The 18949-nt window shown below is 45.9% G+C and overlaps 1 protein-coding gene across 2 annotated transcripts in view; it reads right to left on the minus strand.

The window, feature by feature from the left end:
- The window catches only part of LOC124005889 (periostin-like), a 67744-nt gene that overhangs the window by 10403 nt on the left and 38392 nt on the right, over positions 1-18949 (minus strand). The window contains exons 3-11 of one of the 2 annotated variants that reach the window (XM_046315529.1): positions 10741-10805; positions 10136-10293; positions 9728-9892; positions 9279-9437; positions 8675-8816; positions 6715-6927; positions 6247-6381; positions 1046-1194; positions 337-473 (exon numbers count right to left, since the gene is read on the minus strand). In XM_046315529.1, the coding sequence (XP_046171485.1) occupies positions 337-473; positions 1046-1194; positions 6247-6381; positions 6715-6927; positions 8675-8816; positions 9279-9437; positions 9728-9892; positions 10136-10293; positions 10741-10805 (1323 nt within the window). The remainder of the gene's footprint in view (positions 1-336; positions 474-1045; positions 1195-6246; positions 6382-6714; positions 6928-8674; positions 8817-9278; positions 9438-9727; positions 9893-10135; positions 10294-10740; positions 10806-18949) is intronic. The other variant, XM_046315530.1, reaches the window with a different exon arrangement.

Below are 18949 nucleotides of genomic sequence, written 5' to 3' on the forward strand. Positions count from 1 at the left end.
CTCCCCAGTTTGTATAAATTTGATTGAACTCTGTCTGATTAGTGAACTCTCTGACTCTCTGGCTATTGGGTTGGCTAAAGAACATCATTTCTCAAGCAGGAGTAGGAGGTGAGACAGGATTGTACTCCAAATCCAACACTGTTTAATATACAATATATTCATGAGTTGGCCACAAAATCGGAACAATCTTCATCTGTCCCTTGATCCTTCAACTAGTCTGATCTCAGATCTGTATGAGCTTGAGCTAACTTCCATGACTATTTCATTGGCTGAAGCTCATACAGATGTGGGACAAGGCTAAAGCACACACAGTCTATAAGTCCACAAGCAGCTTACTTGAATCCTCCGTTGTCAGTGAGGATCTGGAACATGGTGGCCTCAGCTGGCTTCATCAGAGTCTTCATCAGGTGGAGGGCTCCGTTACTGCCCTCCTTGCTGCCACGCACCAGGCAGGAGTTCTCTATGCACACCGCCTACAGACAGACAGGACACAGGGTATACAGGTTAAAGATCCACTTAAGTGAAAACGTATTTTATCCTAATGATGTAACTCTAGTCCTAATATCCTAATTTTAGCAAAATTATGACCTATGTGGGCATTTTGGAATGCTAGCATAAGCACCTAACTAGTTAGCTAGCCAGATAGTTAGCTAGCTAGGCTAATTGATTCTCTAGACAGCTAAATTCTGTTTTGAGCATCTTTAAAACTGAAATTTGAGTTGGAACATCTGCTGAAGTTACCCCTTTTTAAGACATGGAAATGAATAGTCTACTAGCTACTGAATTAACAGACTCTTGGTCAGTCCAGTAGATGGATAGCCCAGTGAAAAGGATATGTGTTGTATGGCAGACAGCCATTGTGTTTGACCAGCTGTTCAGAGACAAGAGATGGACTTGCACGCATGCACGCACACATGCACACACACACAAACACACACACACATTTGTATACTCACACAAACTCTCTCTCTCACAAACACACACATACTGTATGCACACGCATACCAGCACACACACTCAAACACACACACACACAGAGACTCACTGTGCGGTAGATGAAGACTCTGAGGAACTTCCCGGCGATAGTCTCCAGGCGCTGTCCGTTGTACAGCTGTCCCAGAGTGATCTTCTCCTTCAGGATGTGGTTCTCCAGAATCATCTTCAGAAAGCTCTGGTCAATGGCCATTACCTCATCTGGTGGATGAGATATTTCATATAGATACATTGTAAGAGGTCAAAAGATTACATTAAATCTGTTTGTAAACAACACGTTTTTCAGAAACTAGCCCCAATTCTACAAGAATGGAGATAGAAGTTATTCTCAGGACCTTCACCTCCACTGGGTGGATGGTATAAATTATAAATATAAACATGGTAAACCTCTCTATTAAAGAAAACCCAGATGTGTAGACACCTCATCTGGAAGGGTGATATACATGGAATATACAGTGGGGAGAACAAGTATTTGATACACTGCCGATTTTGCAGGTTTTTCTTCTTACAAAGCATGTAGAGGTCTGTAATTTATATCATATGTACACTTCAACTGTGAGAGATGGAATCCAGAAAAAATCCAGAAAATCATATTGTATGATTTTAAAGTAATTAATTAGCATATTATTGCATGATATAAGTATTTGATCACCTACCAACCAGTAAGAATTCCGGCTCTCACAGACCTGTTTTTCTTTAAGAAGCCCGCCTGTTCTCCACTCATTACCTGTATTAACTGCACCTGTTTGAACTCGTTACCTGTATAAAAGACACCTGTCCACACACTCAATCAAACAGACTCCAACCTCGCCACAATGGCCAAGACCAGAGAGCTGTGTAAGGACATCAGGGATCAAGTTGTAGACCTGCACAAGGCTGGGATGGGTTACAGGACAATAGGCAAGCAGCTTGGTGAGAAGGCAAAAACTGTTGGTGCAATTATTAGAAAATGGAAGAAGTTCAAGATGACGGTCTATCACCCTCCGTCTGGGGCTCCATGCAAGATCTCACCTCGTAGGGCATCAATGATCATGAGGAAGGTGAGGGATCAGCCCAGAACTACACGGCAGGACCTGGTCAATGACCTGAAGAGAGCTGGGACCACAGTCTCAAAGAAAACCATTAATAACACACTACGCCGTCATGGATTAAAATCCTGCAGCGCACGCAAGGTCCCCCTGCTCAAGCCAGCACATGCAAGGTCAAGCCAGCGCTTGTCCAGGCCCATCTGAAGTTTGCCAATGACCATCTGGATGATCCAGAGGAGGAATGGGAGAAGGTCATGTGGTCTGATGAGACAAAAATATAGCTTTTTGCTCTAAACTCCACTCGCCTAGTTTGGAGGAAGAAGGTTGAGTACAACCCCAAGGGACACCATCCCAACCGTGAAGCATGGAGGTGGAAACATCATTCTTTGGGGATGCTTTTCTGCAAAGGGGACATGACGACTGCACCGTATTGAGGGGAGGATAGATGGGGCCATGTATCGTGAGATCTTGGCCAACAACCTCCTTCCCTCAGTAAGAGCATTGAAGATGGGTTGTGGTTGGGTCTTCCAACATGACCCGAAACACACAGCCAGGGCAACTAAGGAGTGGCTTCGTAAGAAGCATCTCAAGGTCCTGGAGTGGCCTAGCCAGTCTCCAGACCTGAACCCAATAGAAAATCTTTGGAGGGAGCTGAAAGTTGAAAGCTGAAAGTCTGTATTGCCCAGCGACAGCCCCAAAACCTGAAGGATCTGGAGAAGGTCTGTATGGAGGAGTGGGCCAAAACACCCTGCTGCAGTGTGTGCAAATCTGGTCAAGAACTAAGGGAAACATATGATCTCTGTAATTGCAAACAAAGGTTTCTGTACCAAATATTAAGTTAGGCTTTTCTCATGTACCAAATACTTATGACATGCAATAAAATGCAAATACATTTTCTTAAAAATCATACAATATGATTTTCTGGATTTTTGTTTTAGATTCCGTCTCTCACAGTTGAAGTGTATATGTGATATTTTCTTTTTTACAGATCTCTACATGCTTTGTAAGTAGGAAAACCTGCAAAATCAGCAGTGTATCAAATACTTGTTCTCCCCACTGTATATACAGTACAGTATATACTACATGGTTAATAGCATACTTAGATAAACAAAAAGACACAATAAACTACAGCCAAATGCAGGGGATCTTGCGGTATTGGGCAAAACTCAGACGTGTACAGATCAAAAGATTACAATACATCTGTTTGTAAACAATAAGTTTTCTAGGAGCTAGCCCAAATTTCACAAAAATGTAGATCAAACGTTTTCCTAGGACGAAGACCATAAAAAAGTTCCATTATGATTATTATCGTCATTATGAGTCATAATATAGGTTAATGATGCAGTCTGCTGGTCTCGTCAATTGTAAAACGTCAACCTTATTTTCCAGGAAATCTCCCGGGTTCTGTAGCTTCCCCACAGACAGATTGATCAGCCACATTGTCTGTGTCTGCGTCACAAATTGCACCTTATTCCCTTATTCCCATAGGGTTCTGGTCAAAGGTAGTGCACTACTGTATATACGGAATAGGGTGCCATTTGGGACACAGGCAGTGACTGTTCCAGTCTGCATTACCCGTATGTAATATACTGATATCCCGCCGGGTGAAGTGCTACCTCCTCCAGAGAGGAAACTATGGCTCTAATAACAGAGGACGTTTTAACAAGTGCTGTCTGAGAAATAGAGCTGTTCTGGTCTGTACAGTACGGTACGTCGACAATGGGCCAATCATATAGAGTCTAAATTAGAGAACAATTTAGTGGAGGAATTTATAAGCCGTAACTCAGCTATTCCAGCCTGGGACTTTTTCCTTTCCTACTGCATGCAGCAGGCTAGTGTATCATACAACTGATTAATATACTTCGGTTCAGTTTATCACACATGCGTTACAAATGTTGGATTCAGGTAGGAGATATCTCTCCCCACGCCTTGTGAGGTCTAGAATGTTCCTATGCTGTGTATGTGTGTATGTGTGTGCGCAGGGGTAATGATGTATTAGGGTTTGCGCGGCATAAAGCTCCAGCTATTAAACATTCCAGCAGTCAGGAGACCAGTATGCAGTATGTATAGTATACTGCTCACTAGTGAGTCCGCATGACAGCAAGACTAATGTCACAGTTTGGAGCTCAGTGTGCATTACCCACCTGTGAAGAGGAGAGAAAGAAGGAGAGCAGTGATAAAGTAGTGACAGAGGAGCTATAGAGAGGAGGAGGGGGACTGAGAGAGGAGCTAGAGAGAAGAAGACGGGGACAGAGAGAGGAGCTAGAGAGAGGAAGACGGGGACAGAGAGAAGAGCTAGAGAGAGGAAGAGGGGGACAGAGAGAGGGGCTAGAGAGAGGAAGAGGGGGACAGAGAGAGGAGCTAGAGAGAGGAAGAGGGGAGAGAGAGAGGAGCTAGAGAGAGGAAGAGGGGGACAGAGAGAGGAGCTAGAGAGGAAGAGGGGGACAGAGAGTGAAGCTAGAGAGAGGAAAAAGGCGGACAGAGAGAGGAGCTAGAGAGAGGAAGAGGGGGCCAGAGAGAGGAGCTAGAAAGAGGATGAGGGGGACATAGAGAGGAGCTAGAAAGAGGAAGAGGGGGACAGAGAGAGGAGCTAGAGAGAGGAAGAGGGGGACAGAGAGAGGAGCTAGAGAGAGGAAGAGGGGGACAGAGAGAGGAGCTAGAGAGGAAGAGGGGGACAGAGAGAGGAGCTAGAGAGAGGAAGAGGGGGACAGAGAGAGGAGCTAGAGAGAGGAAGAGGGGGACAGAGAGAGGAGCTAGAGAGAGGAAGAGGGGGACAGAGAGAGGAGCTAGAGAGAGGAAGAGGGGGACAGAGAGAGGAGCTAGAGAGAGGAGAGGGGGACAGAGAGAGGAGCTAGAGAGAGGAAGAGGGGGACAGAGAGAGGAGCTAGAAAGAGGAAGAGGGGGACAGAGAGAGGAGCTAGAGAGAGGAAGAGGGGGACAGAGAGAGGAGCTAGAGAGAGGAAGAGGGGGACAGAGAGAGGAGCTAGAGAGAGGAAGAGGGGGACAGAGAGAGGAGCTAGAAAGAGGAAGAGGGGGACAGAGAGAGGAGCTAGAGAGAGGAAGAGGGAGACAGAGAGAGGGGCTAGAGAGAGGAAGAGGGGGACAGAGAGAGGAGCTAGAAAGAGGAAGAGGGGGACAGAGAGAGGAGCTAGAGAGAGGAAGAGGGGGACAGAGAGAGAGGAGCTAGAAAGAGGAAGAGGGGGACAGATAGAGGAGCTAGAGAGAGGAAGAGGGGGACAGAGAGAGGAGCTAGAGAGAGGAAGAGGGGGACAGAGAGAGGAGCTAGAAAGAGGAAGAGGGGGACAGAGAGAGGAGCTAGAGAGAGGAGAGAGGGAGGAAGAGGGGGACAGAGAGAGGAGCTAGAAGAGGAAGAGGGGGACAGAGAGAGGAGCTAGAGAGAGGAAGAGGGGGACAGGGGACAGAGAGAGGGGGAGAGAGAGAGAGGAAGGGGGACAGAGAGAGGAGCTAGAGAGAGGAAGAGGGGGACAGAGAGAGGAGCTAGAAGAGAGGAAGAGGGGGACAGAGAGAGGAGCTAGAGAGAGGAAGAGGGGGACAGAGAGAGGAGCTAGAGAGAGGAAGAGGGGGACAGAGAGAGGAGCTAGAGAGAGGAAGAGGGGGAGAGGGGACAGAGAGAGGGAGGGGGCAGAGAGAGAGAAAGAGGAAGAGGGGGACAGAGAGAGGAGCTAGAAAGAGGAAGAGGGGGACAGAGAGAGGAGCTAGAGAAGAGGAAGAGGGGGACAGAGAGGAGCTAGAGAGAGGAAGAGGGGGACAGAGAGAGGAGCTAGAGAGAGAGGAAGAGGAAGGGGACAGAGAGGAGCTAGAGAGAGGAAGAGGGGGACAGAGAGGAGCTAGAGAGAGGAAGAGGGGGACAGAGAGAGGAGCTAGAGAGAGGAAGAGGGGGACAGAGAGAGGAGCTAGAGAGAGGAAGAGGGGGACAGAGAGAGGAGCTAGAGAGAGGAAGAGGACCAAGAAAGGAAAGAGTTCAGGACGTTCAAGAGTATTTAAGGGGAACGAGGGATGTGTTACAGACAGAATTGAGCGGGTCCATGATGTGTACTCACCAGTGAAGACAGAATTGAGCGGGTCCATGATGTGTACTCACCAGTGAAGACAGAATTGAGCGGGTCCATGATGTGTACTCACCAGTGAAGACAGAATTGAGCGGGTCCATGATGTGTACTCACCAGTGAAGACAGAATTGAGCGGGTCCATGATGTGTACTCACCAGTGAAGACAGAATTGAGCGGAGCCAGTAGTGTGTATTCTGCCTCAGCTGCCATGGCTGCAGAAAGACCTAGCTCTGACACCATGTCACTGAAGGTGGATTGGGAAGGGGTGAGCAGCTCCATCACCTGCTTGGCTTAGAGGACACAGACAACACCATTAAAAGCTTCTCTACCACTGAAAGATCAACACTTCTACACTTATTCAGTTTTCAGATTTGATCTTAGTCTTGCCGTCATTGCATCATTGTTTCCATCTATTTGCCTATGTGTTGACTGACTTGTATAATAGTGTAACAGCAAAGGGAGATTTAAATAAAGGTGGTGTGTATTTCGTGAAAACAGTTCATGCCATTTACATTCCAACAAACAAATGCAAAAACCTGTGTGTTAGGAGCACAGCTCTGAAATGAAAGCACTATACAAATGACATGCATAATTATTAGGTGGGTCAAGATGGGGGAGCTAACCTGAGTCAGGCATGAGGACCTCGTCGATGAGGTGGATGACTCCGTTGGCGGTGACAATGTCTTTCTTCAACACCATTTTGATGCCGTTGACCGTCAGGCTGTCCCCGTCACAGCCAATCTCGATGTTGTGGCCTTCCAGGGTCTCAAAGGTCTGGCCGGACATAATGCCCTCTGAACACTGGACAGAGTTCAGCATGTGGAAGTTCAGCAGAGCTGGAGGGAGAGGTGAGAGGAGAGGAGAAAAGTGTCAATCGGTCCCACACACTCCGATACTCCTACATGCAGTATATCCTCATTGATTAACAGCATTTTCATTTGGTTGGGTTACTACATTACAGACTAGACTGGACCAGCATCCCGGGAAAAGTGATATGTGTTTGACTTCATATACTGTACTAGCCAGGCGTCATTTTAATCCTAAAAAACATAAAAATCACCATCAAAACCTGTCAGTTTAAAGCTAGAGATATTTTGCATGGGCTCCGTCTCAATCAACTGCATCACATTTGTCGGCCTTCCACATCAGAGGTGAAAGGTGGCCGAGCTACAGTGGTGTTTGTCAGAGCTACCCATGAGACATCCCGCAAATCGGTCTTCTCATGAATACGTCCTGCTGGACACGTCTGAAGTCGGTAACGCTGATCTGCCAACTTCTGTCTGTAGCGTCCCAACCTTTTGGGCTGCAAACTAGTTTGACCTCACTGTGGAAAGGGGAGACACTCGTTTTACTCTACATCCTTCACAAGTGTCACTGGGTTCTTCTGAATGTAACCAATACAAATGAATGGTAGTAGAGGTGCCTATGCCCTTATGTCATTTCCAGCATGGCTTCAGAATAGCAAATTAATCACAGGTTACGTCCCAAATGGCAACCTATTCTCCATTAAACAATTAAGTAACTTAGTGTGATTGTTTTCTGTCTGTGAGTGGTTTGAGTGGGGAGGGAAAAACTTCAAATGAGCTGCTATGGGCCCTGGTCAAAAGTAGTGCACTAAGTAGGGAATCAAGTGCTATATGGGACGCAGACTATGAAACTCGGGAGACCTGGAGATCCCTTAGATCCCTTGGGTCCTGGTGTTGGGAGACTAGTGAGTGCAGGGAGAAGGTTTTACTACTGTGTGTGAAGTGACGGGATCTCACAGCTCAGGGACGTTAGGGATCATCACCCCACTGCCAACCATCCTAATGCTCTGAACCTTCTGAACCTTTCCAGTCCCAACCCTTTGACTGGAATGTGTCCCAAAATTACACCCTATTCTCTAAATAGTGCACTACTTTTGACCAGAGCCGTATGAGGTAGGGAATGTAGGGAATAGGTTGCGATTTCGGACACAGGCAGAGCCAGCTGCTTTCTGCTTCCTGCCCTGTGGTGTTTAGCACCATAAGAACAACACCTTTTTGGAAATATTTTTGAACAAGTTAGCGTGTTTTATTATGGGAGTGCCACCCAGACATAAATTATAGTGTGACGGTAAATGTTTAGATTGTAAACTTGTCAAATTATCAAAAAGCTTCACCATATGAAAGTGTATGTCTCAAAAGCCATTATTTCGTAGGCCATATGTGATCCAACATCTGAAACAAGAGCTCTTTTCTTTTTCATTACTCACTCTTACAACTGTGGTGAACGCTCAGTTTGCCAACTGCCTGAGGATTACAAATCCACAGCACAGACTGTAACTAGTTGGCTCCATTTTTTTGAGTGTGAAAAAGCGCTTACATGGAAAACCGCTGCGGTTACTCAGCCCTGCAAACATGGCGAGCGGGAACCATTGAGTTACTTTTCCTGCACCTTCATCTCATTAAACACGGATATGGCCTGAGGGTGGAGATCTATATAAAGTCTCTATGTCTCCCCTCTGATTTAAAGTACTCTCCTGTGAGCTGCTCTCTGTATTTCTAGAAGGCATTCCAGAGAGGTGATGGGAGCTCTGACGCCTGGCCCAGCGGTTTGGTTTACCTTGGAGGACACCCTTGTCACCCATCAGTCGTTGAAGCACGTCTGAGTCCAGCTTCGCGAAGGCATCGTTGGTGGGGGCGAACAGGGTGTACTGGCCGGGTTGTCCCAGCTTGTCCAGCAGGCCTGAGGCCAGAGCCACTTCCTGTAGTGAGAAAACACATCATATCCTCCAACATATGCTCCATTTATACTGTACGAATCGGTAAATCAAATAAAATAGAATGAAAAAGACAAGAGGAGAAGAGAAAAGGAGAAAAGAGGAGAAAAGATATAGATGAAAAAGGTAAGAAAGGAAAGGTAGAAAAGGAAAGGTAGGAAAGGAAAGGTAGGAAAGGAAAGGTAGGAAAGGAAAGGTAGGAAAGGAAAGGTAGAAAAGGAAAGGTAGGAAAGGAAAGGTAGGAAAGGAAAGGTAGAAAAGGAAAGGTAGAAAAGGAAAGGTAGGAAATGAAAGGTAGGAAAGGAAAGGTAGGAAAGGAAAGGTAGAAAAGGAAAGGTAGGAAAGGAAAGGTAGGAAAGGAAAGGTAGAAAAGGAAAGGTAGGAAAGGAAAGGTAGAAGGGAAAGGTAGGAAAGGAAAGGTAGGAAAGGGCAAAAGAGAAGACTTACACTGAGAGTGGTAAGGTCATCGTCAACCTCGATGACATCCTGGATGGTGTTGCCCACGGCAGTGATGACACGGTCGATGATGTGCACCACCCCGTTGGTGGCAACCTGGTTGCCATGGATAATCCTGGCACAGTTCACCGTCACGATCTTCATACATAACAACACACCACATAGGACATGCACAGCACAGTCAGTATCTGCACACAACACACAACAGCATCCTGTCCTTAAATCTCCAATGTGCACTCAACACAGCCTTCAACAACTAACTACCTGCACACAATAAAGCCTTAGCTTTCCATGATGGCAACTTTCCTATCTCATGGCATGGAAACCATCGGATTTCCAATCAATTCAATGGGCGCTGGTCAAAATAGTGCACTAAAAATAGAGTAGGGTGCCATTTGGGATGCAGAGATGATGTGGTGTAGGTCTAGTGGGATGCTCACCCCGTTGGAGTAGTGGTTGATGTAGAGTCCCAGGTCGTTGTACATGGAGTCGACCACCAGGCCGTTCTTCAGGTCTTTGGTCAGCAGGCGTTTGTTAGCCATGTGGTAGTGCAGAGCGTTGTACAGCTCAATGTTCACGTTGCTCACCAACGCGCTACGCACTTCCTGTTAAAGAAATGCAGAATAGAAAGGCTTAAGATAACATAAATGCTAAACATAAAGTGATGACAAAGATTTACAGCAACCTACACATTCTGGTGTTTTATGTTGTAGCTCTTTTAAATGGTCACATTACGAGCACAGAATGGTTTTGGCACTGAAAAAAACTAAAACTATCACTGGTGGATTCAACTGATTGTCTGACTTGGAATTTTCCAGCTGTAAGAGATGATACTTATCCTGACTTACCTCATCTAACAAGTCCCAGGCATCGTTGCTGGGAGCGAAGAAGGTGTATGACCCAGATCCCTCTATCTCCTCCCGCAGCTTGGAGATGTGAGAGTATTCCTGGGTGGAGATGGCCTTGACCAGGCCCAAGGTACCATACACATTGTCTATAGGGGCCACTGTGGAACAAGGAATAGAAGGTACCATGATGATTGCATCTCCCTACATACCGGGGGTAATCCCAAATGGTATCCTATAACCTATACATTGCACTACTTTTGACCAGAGCCCTAAAGTAGTGCAGTACATAGGGAATAGGGGGGCATTTGGGGTGCACACATGTCTCATTGAAACAACTCTAACAACCCTAAAGAACCCCAAAAACAGACGGATGAAGCTAAAAGGAAACATGCAGGGGTAGGACGATGTGCCAGCGGAATCTTTATGTTGTTGTGGCATTGTGACTCGTGAATTTAATGAGAAAACGTAATACCCCTTGGTATGTCTTCGTTGAACCTCCTGTTTAACCTTGAAGTACACTATAACATTAAGTGCACTACAAAAATACACTGCGTATCTTGTACCCTATAACATTACATATACTGTAACCGACTGTAGCTACATACCTGCAGGACATCCTTTCATTCCGTCCAGCTTCATGTACCCTGGACAGCACTCATACAGCACCGTCCTATAGACAGAGAGACACAGATCGACTAAGTTCAGAGACATAGACAATGTACCACAGACAGATCACGCATAAACAGATCACTCGTACAGCACCAGCACCGTCCTACAGATAGAGAGACACAGATAGACCAAGTTCAGAGACATAGACAATGTACCACAGACAGATCACGCATAAACTCAAACAGCACCGTCCTACAGACATAGAGACACAGACACGTCATGTTTAGGGACAGATCACTCATACAGCACCGTCCTACAGACATAGAGACACAGACACACCATGTTTAGGGACAGATCACTCATACAGCACCGTCCTACAGACATAGAGACACAGACACGTCATGTTTAGGAACAGATCACTCATATAGCACCGTCCTACAGACATAGAGACACAGACACACCATGTTTAGGGACAGATCACTCATACAGCACCGTCCTACAGACATAGAGACACAGACACGTCATGTTTAAGGACAGATCACTCATACAGCACCGTCCTACAGACATAGAGACACAGACACGTCATGTTTAGGGACAGATCACTAATACAGCACCGTCCTACAGACATAGAGACACAGACACGTCATGTTTAGGAACAGATCACTCATATAGCACCGTCCTACAGACATAGAGACACAGACACGTCATGTTTAGGGACAGATCACTCATACAGCACCGTCCTACAGACATAGAGACACAGACACGTCATGTTTAGGGACAGATCACTAATACAGCACCGTCCTACAGACATAGAGACACAGACACGTCATGTTTAGGGACAGATCACTCATACAGCACCGTCCTACAGACATAGAGACACAGACACATCATGTTTAGGGACAGATCACTCATACAGCACCGTCATACAGACAACACAGGGACACACACGTTAGAGACAGAAAGGAGGGAGAGATGGAGACATCCCACACAGATCACGCTTTAGAGACAGAGACGACACACAGACACAGACAGATAGACAGGTCACAAGCTAGATACAGAGACATACCCTATCCTCTGTTTGAATATTCAGAGTCGGGGTACATAAACAGTGATCCCCACATCCCATGTAATTACAGTGTTCTAGAAGGTCTTTCAGTACAACAGAGCACATCGTATATTTATCCTGGAGTTCATCCTAGTATATTTCAGCTGAATCATCACTCATGTCTTTATAGAAAGGCTGTTTCATGCTCCTGTGTGTGTGTATGTGTGTGTGTGTTCAGATGTTTCCACATGGTCCTCATTATCTGTTTTATTACCCATAAGGCCATGTGGTCCCAGGGCCCAGGCCAGCACGCCTCCAGGGTAACGCTACCACATTGTATGCATAAACAATGTCTGCCTCCAGAATGGCACCCTATTCCATATATAATGCACTTTGTAGGGAATAGGGTACCATTTACCAAGGACCCTGCCCCTTTGCAACTAAACTATTAGTCTCGCCTTCTAGTCCATGAATCAGCCTTGGTTAAGCTCTAAGACATTATGTTTTGGGTCTTGAAGTAGCGCGTTGCAATCAAATCCATAAGCAGTCAGAAACCTTGGTTATGAAATTTAACCTTTCAACTCCCTCATTTACCACAAACTATTGAATGGGCTGTGTGGAAACTGTAACAGACTAGCTCATTAGAAATGACTTGGGGGGGAAATGATGGGAGGAAATGGCACTGTAATCTTTCATCTAAATTAAACATCTTTTAAAAGCCATCGTAATGACAGAGACACAATCACATTAGGTTTTCAGAGGCTCTTTAATTAAACTCCATGACATTACAACCCAGCTAACAACAAACATTCCCACAACTTTAAGTCATTAACCCTCTAGAGCAGCGCTTCCCCAAACTCGGTGCTCAGAATCCCAAAGGGAACACGTTTTGGTTTTTGCCCTAACAGTATACAGCTGATTCAAATGATCAAAGCCTGATGATTAGTTGATTATTTGAATCAGCTGTATAGTGCTAGGACAAAAACCTAAATGTGCACCCCTTGGGGTCCCAAGGAGAGAGTTTGTTCTGAAATGTTTGTCCTATATCTGAGAGATACAGTACAAGAATGATCAGGAAACTATATACAGTGCCTTGCGAAAGTATTCGGCCCCCTTGAACTTTGCGACCTTTTGCCACATTTCAGGCTTCAAACATAAAGATATAAAACTGTATTTGTTTGTGAAGAATCAACAACAAGTGGGACACAATCATGAAGTGGAACGACATTTATTGGATATTTCAAACTTTTTTAACAAATCAAAAACTGAAAAATTGGGCGTGCAAAATTATTCAGCCCCTTTACTTTCAGTGCAGCAAACTATCTCCAGAAGTTCAGTGAGGATGTCTGAATGATCCAATGTTGACCTAAATGACTAATGATGATAAATACAATCCACCTGTGTGTAATCAAATCTCTGTATAAATGCACCTGCACTGTGATAGTCTCAGAGGTCCGTTAAAAGCACAGAGAGCATCATGAAGAACAAGGAACACACCAGGCAGGTCCGAGATACTGTTTAAGAAGTTTAAATCCGGATTTGGATACAAAAAGATTTCCCAAGCTTTAAAAATCCCAAGGAGCACTGTGCAAGCGATAATATTGAAATGGAAGGAGTATCAGACCACTGCAAATCTACCAAGACCTGGCCGTCCCTCTAAACTTTCAGCTCATACAAGGATAAGACCGATCAGAGATGCAGCCAAGAGGCCCATGATCACTCTGGATGAACTGCAGAGATCTACAGCTGAGGTGGGAGACTCTGTCCATAGGACAACAATCAGTCGTATATTGCACAAATCTGGCCTTTATGGAAGAGTGGCAAGAAGAAAGCCATTTCTTAAAGATATCCATAAAAGTGTCGTTTAAAGTTTACCACAAGCCACCTGGGAGATACACCAAACATGTGGAAGAAGGTGCTCTGGTCAGATGAAACCAAAATTGAACTTTTTGGCAACAATGCAAAACGTTATGTTTGGCGTAAAAGCAACACAGCTCATCACCCTGAACACACCATCCCCACTGTCAAACATGGTGGTGGCAGCATCATGGTTTGGGCATGCTTTTCCTCAGCAGGGACAGGGTAGATGGTTAAAATTGATGGGAAGATGGATGGAGCCAAATACAGGACCATTCTGGAAGAAAACCTGATGGAGTCTGCAAAAGACCTGAGACTGGGACGGAGATTTGTCTTCCAACAAGACAATGATCCAAAACATAAAGCAAAATCTACAATGGAATGGTTCAAAAATAAACATATCCAGGTGTTAGAATGGCCAAGTCAAAGTCCAGACCTGAATCCAATCGAGAATCTGTGGAAAGAACTGAAAACTGCTGTTCACAAATGCTCTCCATCCAACCTCACTGAGCTCGAGCTGTTTTGCAAGGAGGAATGGGAAAAAAATTCAGTCTCTCGATGTGCAAAACTGATAGAGACATACCCCAAGCGACTTACAGCTGTAATCGCAGCAAAAGGTGGCGCTACAAAGTATTAACTTAAGGGGGCTGAATAATTTTGCACGCCCAATTTTTCAGTTTTTGATTTGTTAAAAAAGTTTGAAATATCCAATAAATGTAGTTCCACTTCATGATTGTGTCCCACTTGTTGTTGATTCTTCACAAAAAAATACAGTTTTATATCTTTATGTTTGAAGCCTGAAATGTGGCAAAAGGTCGCAAAGTTCAAGGGGGCCGAATACTTTCGCAAGGCACTGTATATATTTTTTGACATGTATTCAACCCTTATTTTAGGCACTGAACTATCTCCATATATATACTGAACACAAATATAAATGCAAAATAAAACCATTTCAAAGGTTTTACTGTTACAGTTCATATAAAGAAATCATTCCATTTAAATAAATTCATTAGGCCCTGATCTATGGACTGATTACACATGACTGGGAATATAGATATGCATCTGTTGGTCACAGATACAGTAAAAACAAAAGATAGGGGCATGGATCAGAGCATCCCAAAAAAGCTCAATGGGTGACATGTCTGGTGAGTATGCAGGCCATGGAAGAACTGGGACATTTTCAACTACCAGGAATTGTGTACAGATCCTTGCGACATAGGGCCGTGTATTATCGTGCTAATACATGAGGTGATGTCGGCAGATGAATGGCATTACAATGTTAACATCAGCAAATCGCTCGCCCTCACGTTGCCATACATATGGTCTGCGGTTGTGAAGCCGGTTGGACGTACTGCCCGAATTCTCTAAAACACAGTTGGAGGCGGCTTATGGTAGGGAAATAAACATTACATTCTCTGGCAACAGCTCTGGTGGACATTCCTGCAGTCAACATGCCAATTGTACACTCCCTCAAAACTTGAGACATCTGTGGCATTGTTTTGTGTGACAAAACTTCATGTTTTAGAGTGGCCTTTTATTGTCCCCAGCACAAGGTGCACCTGTGTAATAATCGTGCAGTTTCATCAGCTCCTTGATATGGCACACCTGTCAGGTGGATGGATTACCTTGGCAAAGGAGAAATGCTCATTAACAGTGATGTAAAGAAATGTGTGCACAACATTTGAGAGAAATAAGATTTTTCTGCATATGGGAAATTCCTGGGATCTTTTATTTCAGCTCATGAAACATGGGACCAACACTTTACATGTTGCGTTATATTTTTGTTCAGTGTATTTCCATTCATTTTTTAAACTGGTACTGGGGACCTTCAGATGAGTCTTGTGAGGCTTGTGGGCATCCTAGAGCAAAACAACTGATAGGTGCAGTAGTGTGTCTGTGAGAGACATATATTCGTTTGTAGCCCGAACTGTTAGAACGCTACAGACAGAAGCTGTCAGAAGAGGCTGTATCGAGTTCAGACAAATTCCTTGATGCTTGTGGGGGTCAAAGAGCAAAACAGAGAGCAGTGTGGTGAGAGTCTCTTCTTACCACAGAGGGGTAGGCCAAAAACATTCAGACGCTTTAGATGTTTTCGCGAGAAGACTTACTTTCGGCATGTCTTATGGTTTGACAAATATTGCTTTAACTCTGCCAGAGAGATATGGTGGATTGAGATGCAGCCCATGCAAAAAAACGGATGTCTCTACCTTCTTAAAAAAAGGTTTCAAAAGGGTTATTTGGCTGTCCCCATAGGAGAACCCTTTGAAGATCCCTTTTTGGTTCCAGGTAGAACCCTTTTAGGTTACATGTAGAGCCCTCTGTGGAAAGGGTTCTCCTATGGGGACAGCCAAATAACCCCTTTGGGTTCTAGATATGTCATGTATTGTCATATATTGTCATGTCTTGTCCCTGTGCTTTCTCTTCTATTCGTTTCCCCCTGCTGGTCTTATTAGGTTTCTTTCCCTCTCTCTATCCCTCTCTCTCTCTATCGTTCCGTTCCTGCTCCCAGCTGTTCCTCATTTTCCTAACGACCTCGTTTACTCTTTCACACCTGTCCCCTATTTTGCCCTCTGATTAGATCTCTATTTCTCTCTGTTAAGTCACTTTTGGGTCCTCACTCACCTGCTTAACAGAAGAATCCGACCAAGAATGGACCCAGCGACTACGGATCCTCGCAACTCTGCCGTCGAGATCCAGGGAGCGATGCTCGGCAGACACGAGCAGGAATTGTCTGCTGCTCGGCATGCCGTTGAGACCCTGGCCGCTCAGGTCTCCGACCTCTCAAGATTGTTTCACAATCTCCGTCTCGATCCACCAGCTACTTCCCGGGCTTCCGAGTCTCCGGAACCCAGAATTAATAACCCACTGTGTTACTCTGGGCAGCCCACTGAATGCCGCTCGTTTCTCACCCAGTGTGATATTGTGTTCTCTCTCCAGCCCAACACATACTCAAGGGGTAGAGCTCGTATCGCCTACGTCATATCTCTCCTTACTGGACGGGCTCGTGAGTGGGGCACGGAAATCTGGGAGGCAAGGGTTGAGTGTACTAACGAGTATCAGAACTTTAAAGAGGAGATGATACAGGTTTTTGATCGTTCAGTTTTTGGGAAGGAGGCTTCCAGGGCCCTGGCTTCCCTATGTCAAGGTGATAGATCCATAACGGATTACTCTATAGAGTTTCGCACTCTTGCTGCCTCCAGTGACTGGAACGAGCCGGCGTTGCTCGCTCGTTTTCTGGAGGGACTCCACGCTGAAGTTAAGGATGAGATTCTCTCCCGGGAGGTTCCTTCCAGCGTGGATTCTTTGATTGAACTCGCCATCCGCATAGAACGACGGGTAGATCTTCGTCACCGAGCTCGTGGAAGAGAGCTCGCGTTAACAGTGTCCCCCCTCTCCGCATCACTACCATCTCCCCCCACTGGCTCAGGTGTTGAGCCCATGCAGCTGGGGGGTATTCGCATCTCGACTAAGGAGAGGGAACGGAGAATCACCAACCGCCTCTGTCTCTATTGCGGTTCCGCTGGACATTTTGTCATTTCATGTCCAGTAAAAGCCAGAGCTCATCAGTAAGCGGAGGGCTACTGGTGAGCGCTACTACTCAGGTCTCTCCATCAAGATCCTGTACTACCTTGTCGGTCCATCTATGCTGGACCGGTTCGGCTGCTTCCTGCAGTGCCTTGATAGACTCTGGGGCTGAGGGCTGTTTTATGGACGAAGCCTGGGCTCGGGAACATGACATTCCTCTCAGACAGTTAGGGGAGCCCACGGCCATGTTCGCCTTGGATGGTAGTCCTCTCCCCAGTATATTATGTGAAACACTACCTTTAACCCTCACAGTATCTGGTAACCATAGTGAGACCATTTCTTTTTGATTTTTCGTTCACCTTTTACACCTGTTGTTTTGGGTCATCCCTGGCTAGTGTGTCATAATCCTTCTATTAATTGGTCTAGTAATTCTATCCTATCCTGGAACGTTTCTTGTCATGTGAAATGTTTAATGTCTGCTATCCCTCCTGTTTCTTCTGTCCCCTCTTCACAGGAGGAACCTGGTGATTTGACAGGGGTGCCGGAGGAATATCATGATCTGCGCACGGTCTTCAGTCGGTCCAGGGCCACCTCCCTCCCTCCTCACCGGTCGTATGATTGTAGTATTGATCTCCTTCCGGGGACCACTCCCCCCCGGGGTAGACTATACTCTCTGTCGGCTCCCGAACGTAAGGCTCTCGAAGATTATCTGTCTGTTGCTCTCGACGCCGGTACCGTTGTGCCTTCTTCCTCTCCCGCCGGAGCAGGGTTTTTTTTTGTTAAGAAGAAGGACGGTACCCTGCGCCCCTGCGTGGATTATCGAGGGCTGAATGACATAACGGTTAAGAATCGTTATCCGCTTCCCCTTATGTCGTCAGCCTTCGAGATTCTGCAGGGAGCCAGGTTTTTTACTAAGTTGGACCTTCGTAACGCTTACCATCTCGTGCGCATCAGGGAGGGGGACGAGTGGAAAACGGCGTTTAACACTCCGTTAGGGCATTTTGAATACCGGGTTCTGCCGTTCGGTCTCGCTAATGCTCCAGCTGTCTTTCAGGCATTAGTGAATGATGTACTGAGAGACATGCTGAACATCTTTGTTTTCATTTACCTTGACGATATCCTGATTTTTTCACCGTCACTCCAGATTCATGTTCAGCACGTTCGACGTGTTCTCCAGCGCCTTTTAGAGAATTGTCTTCATGTGAAGGCTGAGAATTGCGCTTTTCATGTCTCCTCCGTCACATTTCTCGGTTCTGTTATTTCCGCTGAAGGCATTCAGATGGATCCCGCTAAGGTCCATGCTGTCAGCGATTGGCCCGTCCCTAAGTCACGTGTCGAGTTGCAGCGCTTTCTCGGTTTCGCGAATTTCTATCGGCGTTTCATTCGTAATTTCGGTCAAGTGGCAGCTCCTCTCACAGCCCTTACTTCTGTCAAGACGTGCTTTAAGTGGTCCGTTTCCACCCAGGGAGCTTTTGATCTCCTCAAGAAGCGTTTTACATCCGCTCCTATCCTTGTTACTCCTGACGTCACTAAACAATTCATTGTCGAGGTTGACGCGTCAGAGGTGGGCGTGGGAGCCATTCTGTCCCAGCGCTCCCATTCTGACGATAAGGTCCATCCTTGCGCGTATTTTTCTCATCGCCTGTCGCCGTCGGAACGTAACTATGATGTGGGAAACCGCGAACTGCTCGCCATCCGCTTAGCCCTAGGCGAATGGCGACAGTGGTTGGAGGGGGCGACCGTTCCTTTTGTCGTTTGGACTGACCATAAGAATCTTG

The sequence above is a fragment of the Oncorhynchus gorbuscha genome, linkage group LG19 (assembly GCF_021184085.1).
Source record: "Oncorhynchus gorbuscha isolate QuinsamMale2020 ecotype Even-year linkage group LG19, OgorEven_v1.0, whole genome shotgun sequence".
Lineage (NCBI taxonomy): Eukaryota > Metazoa > Chordata > Actinopteri > Salmoniformes > Salmonidae > Oncorhynchus > Oncorhynchus gorbuscha.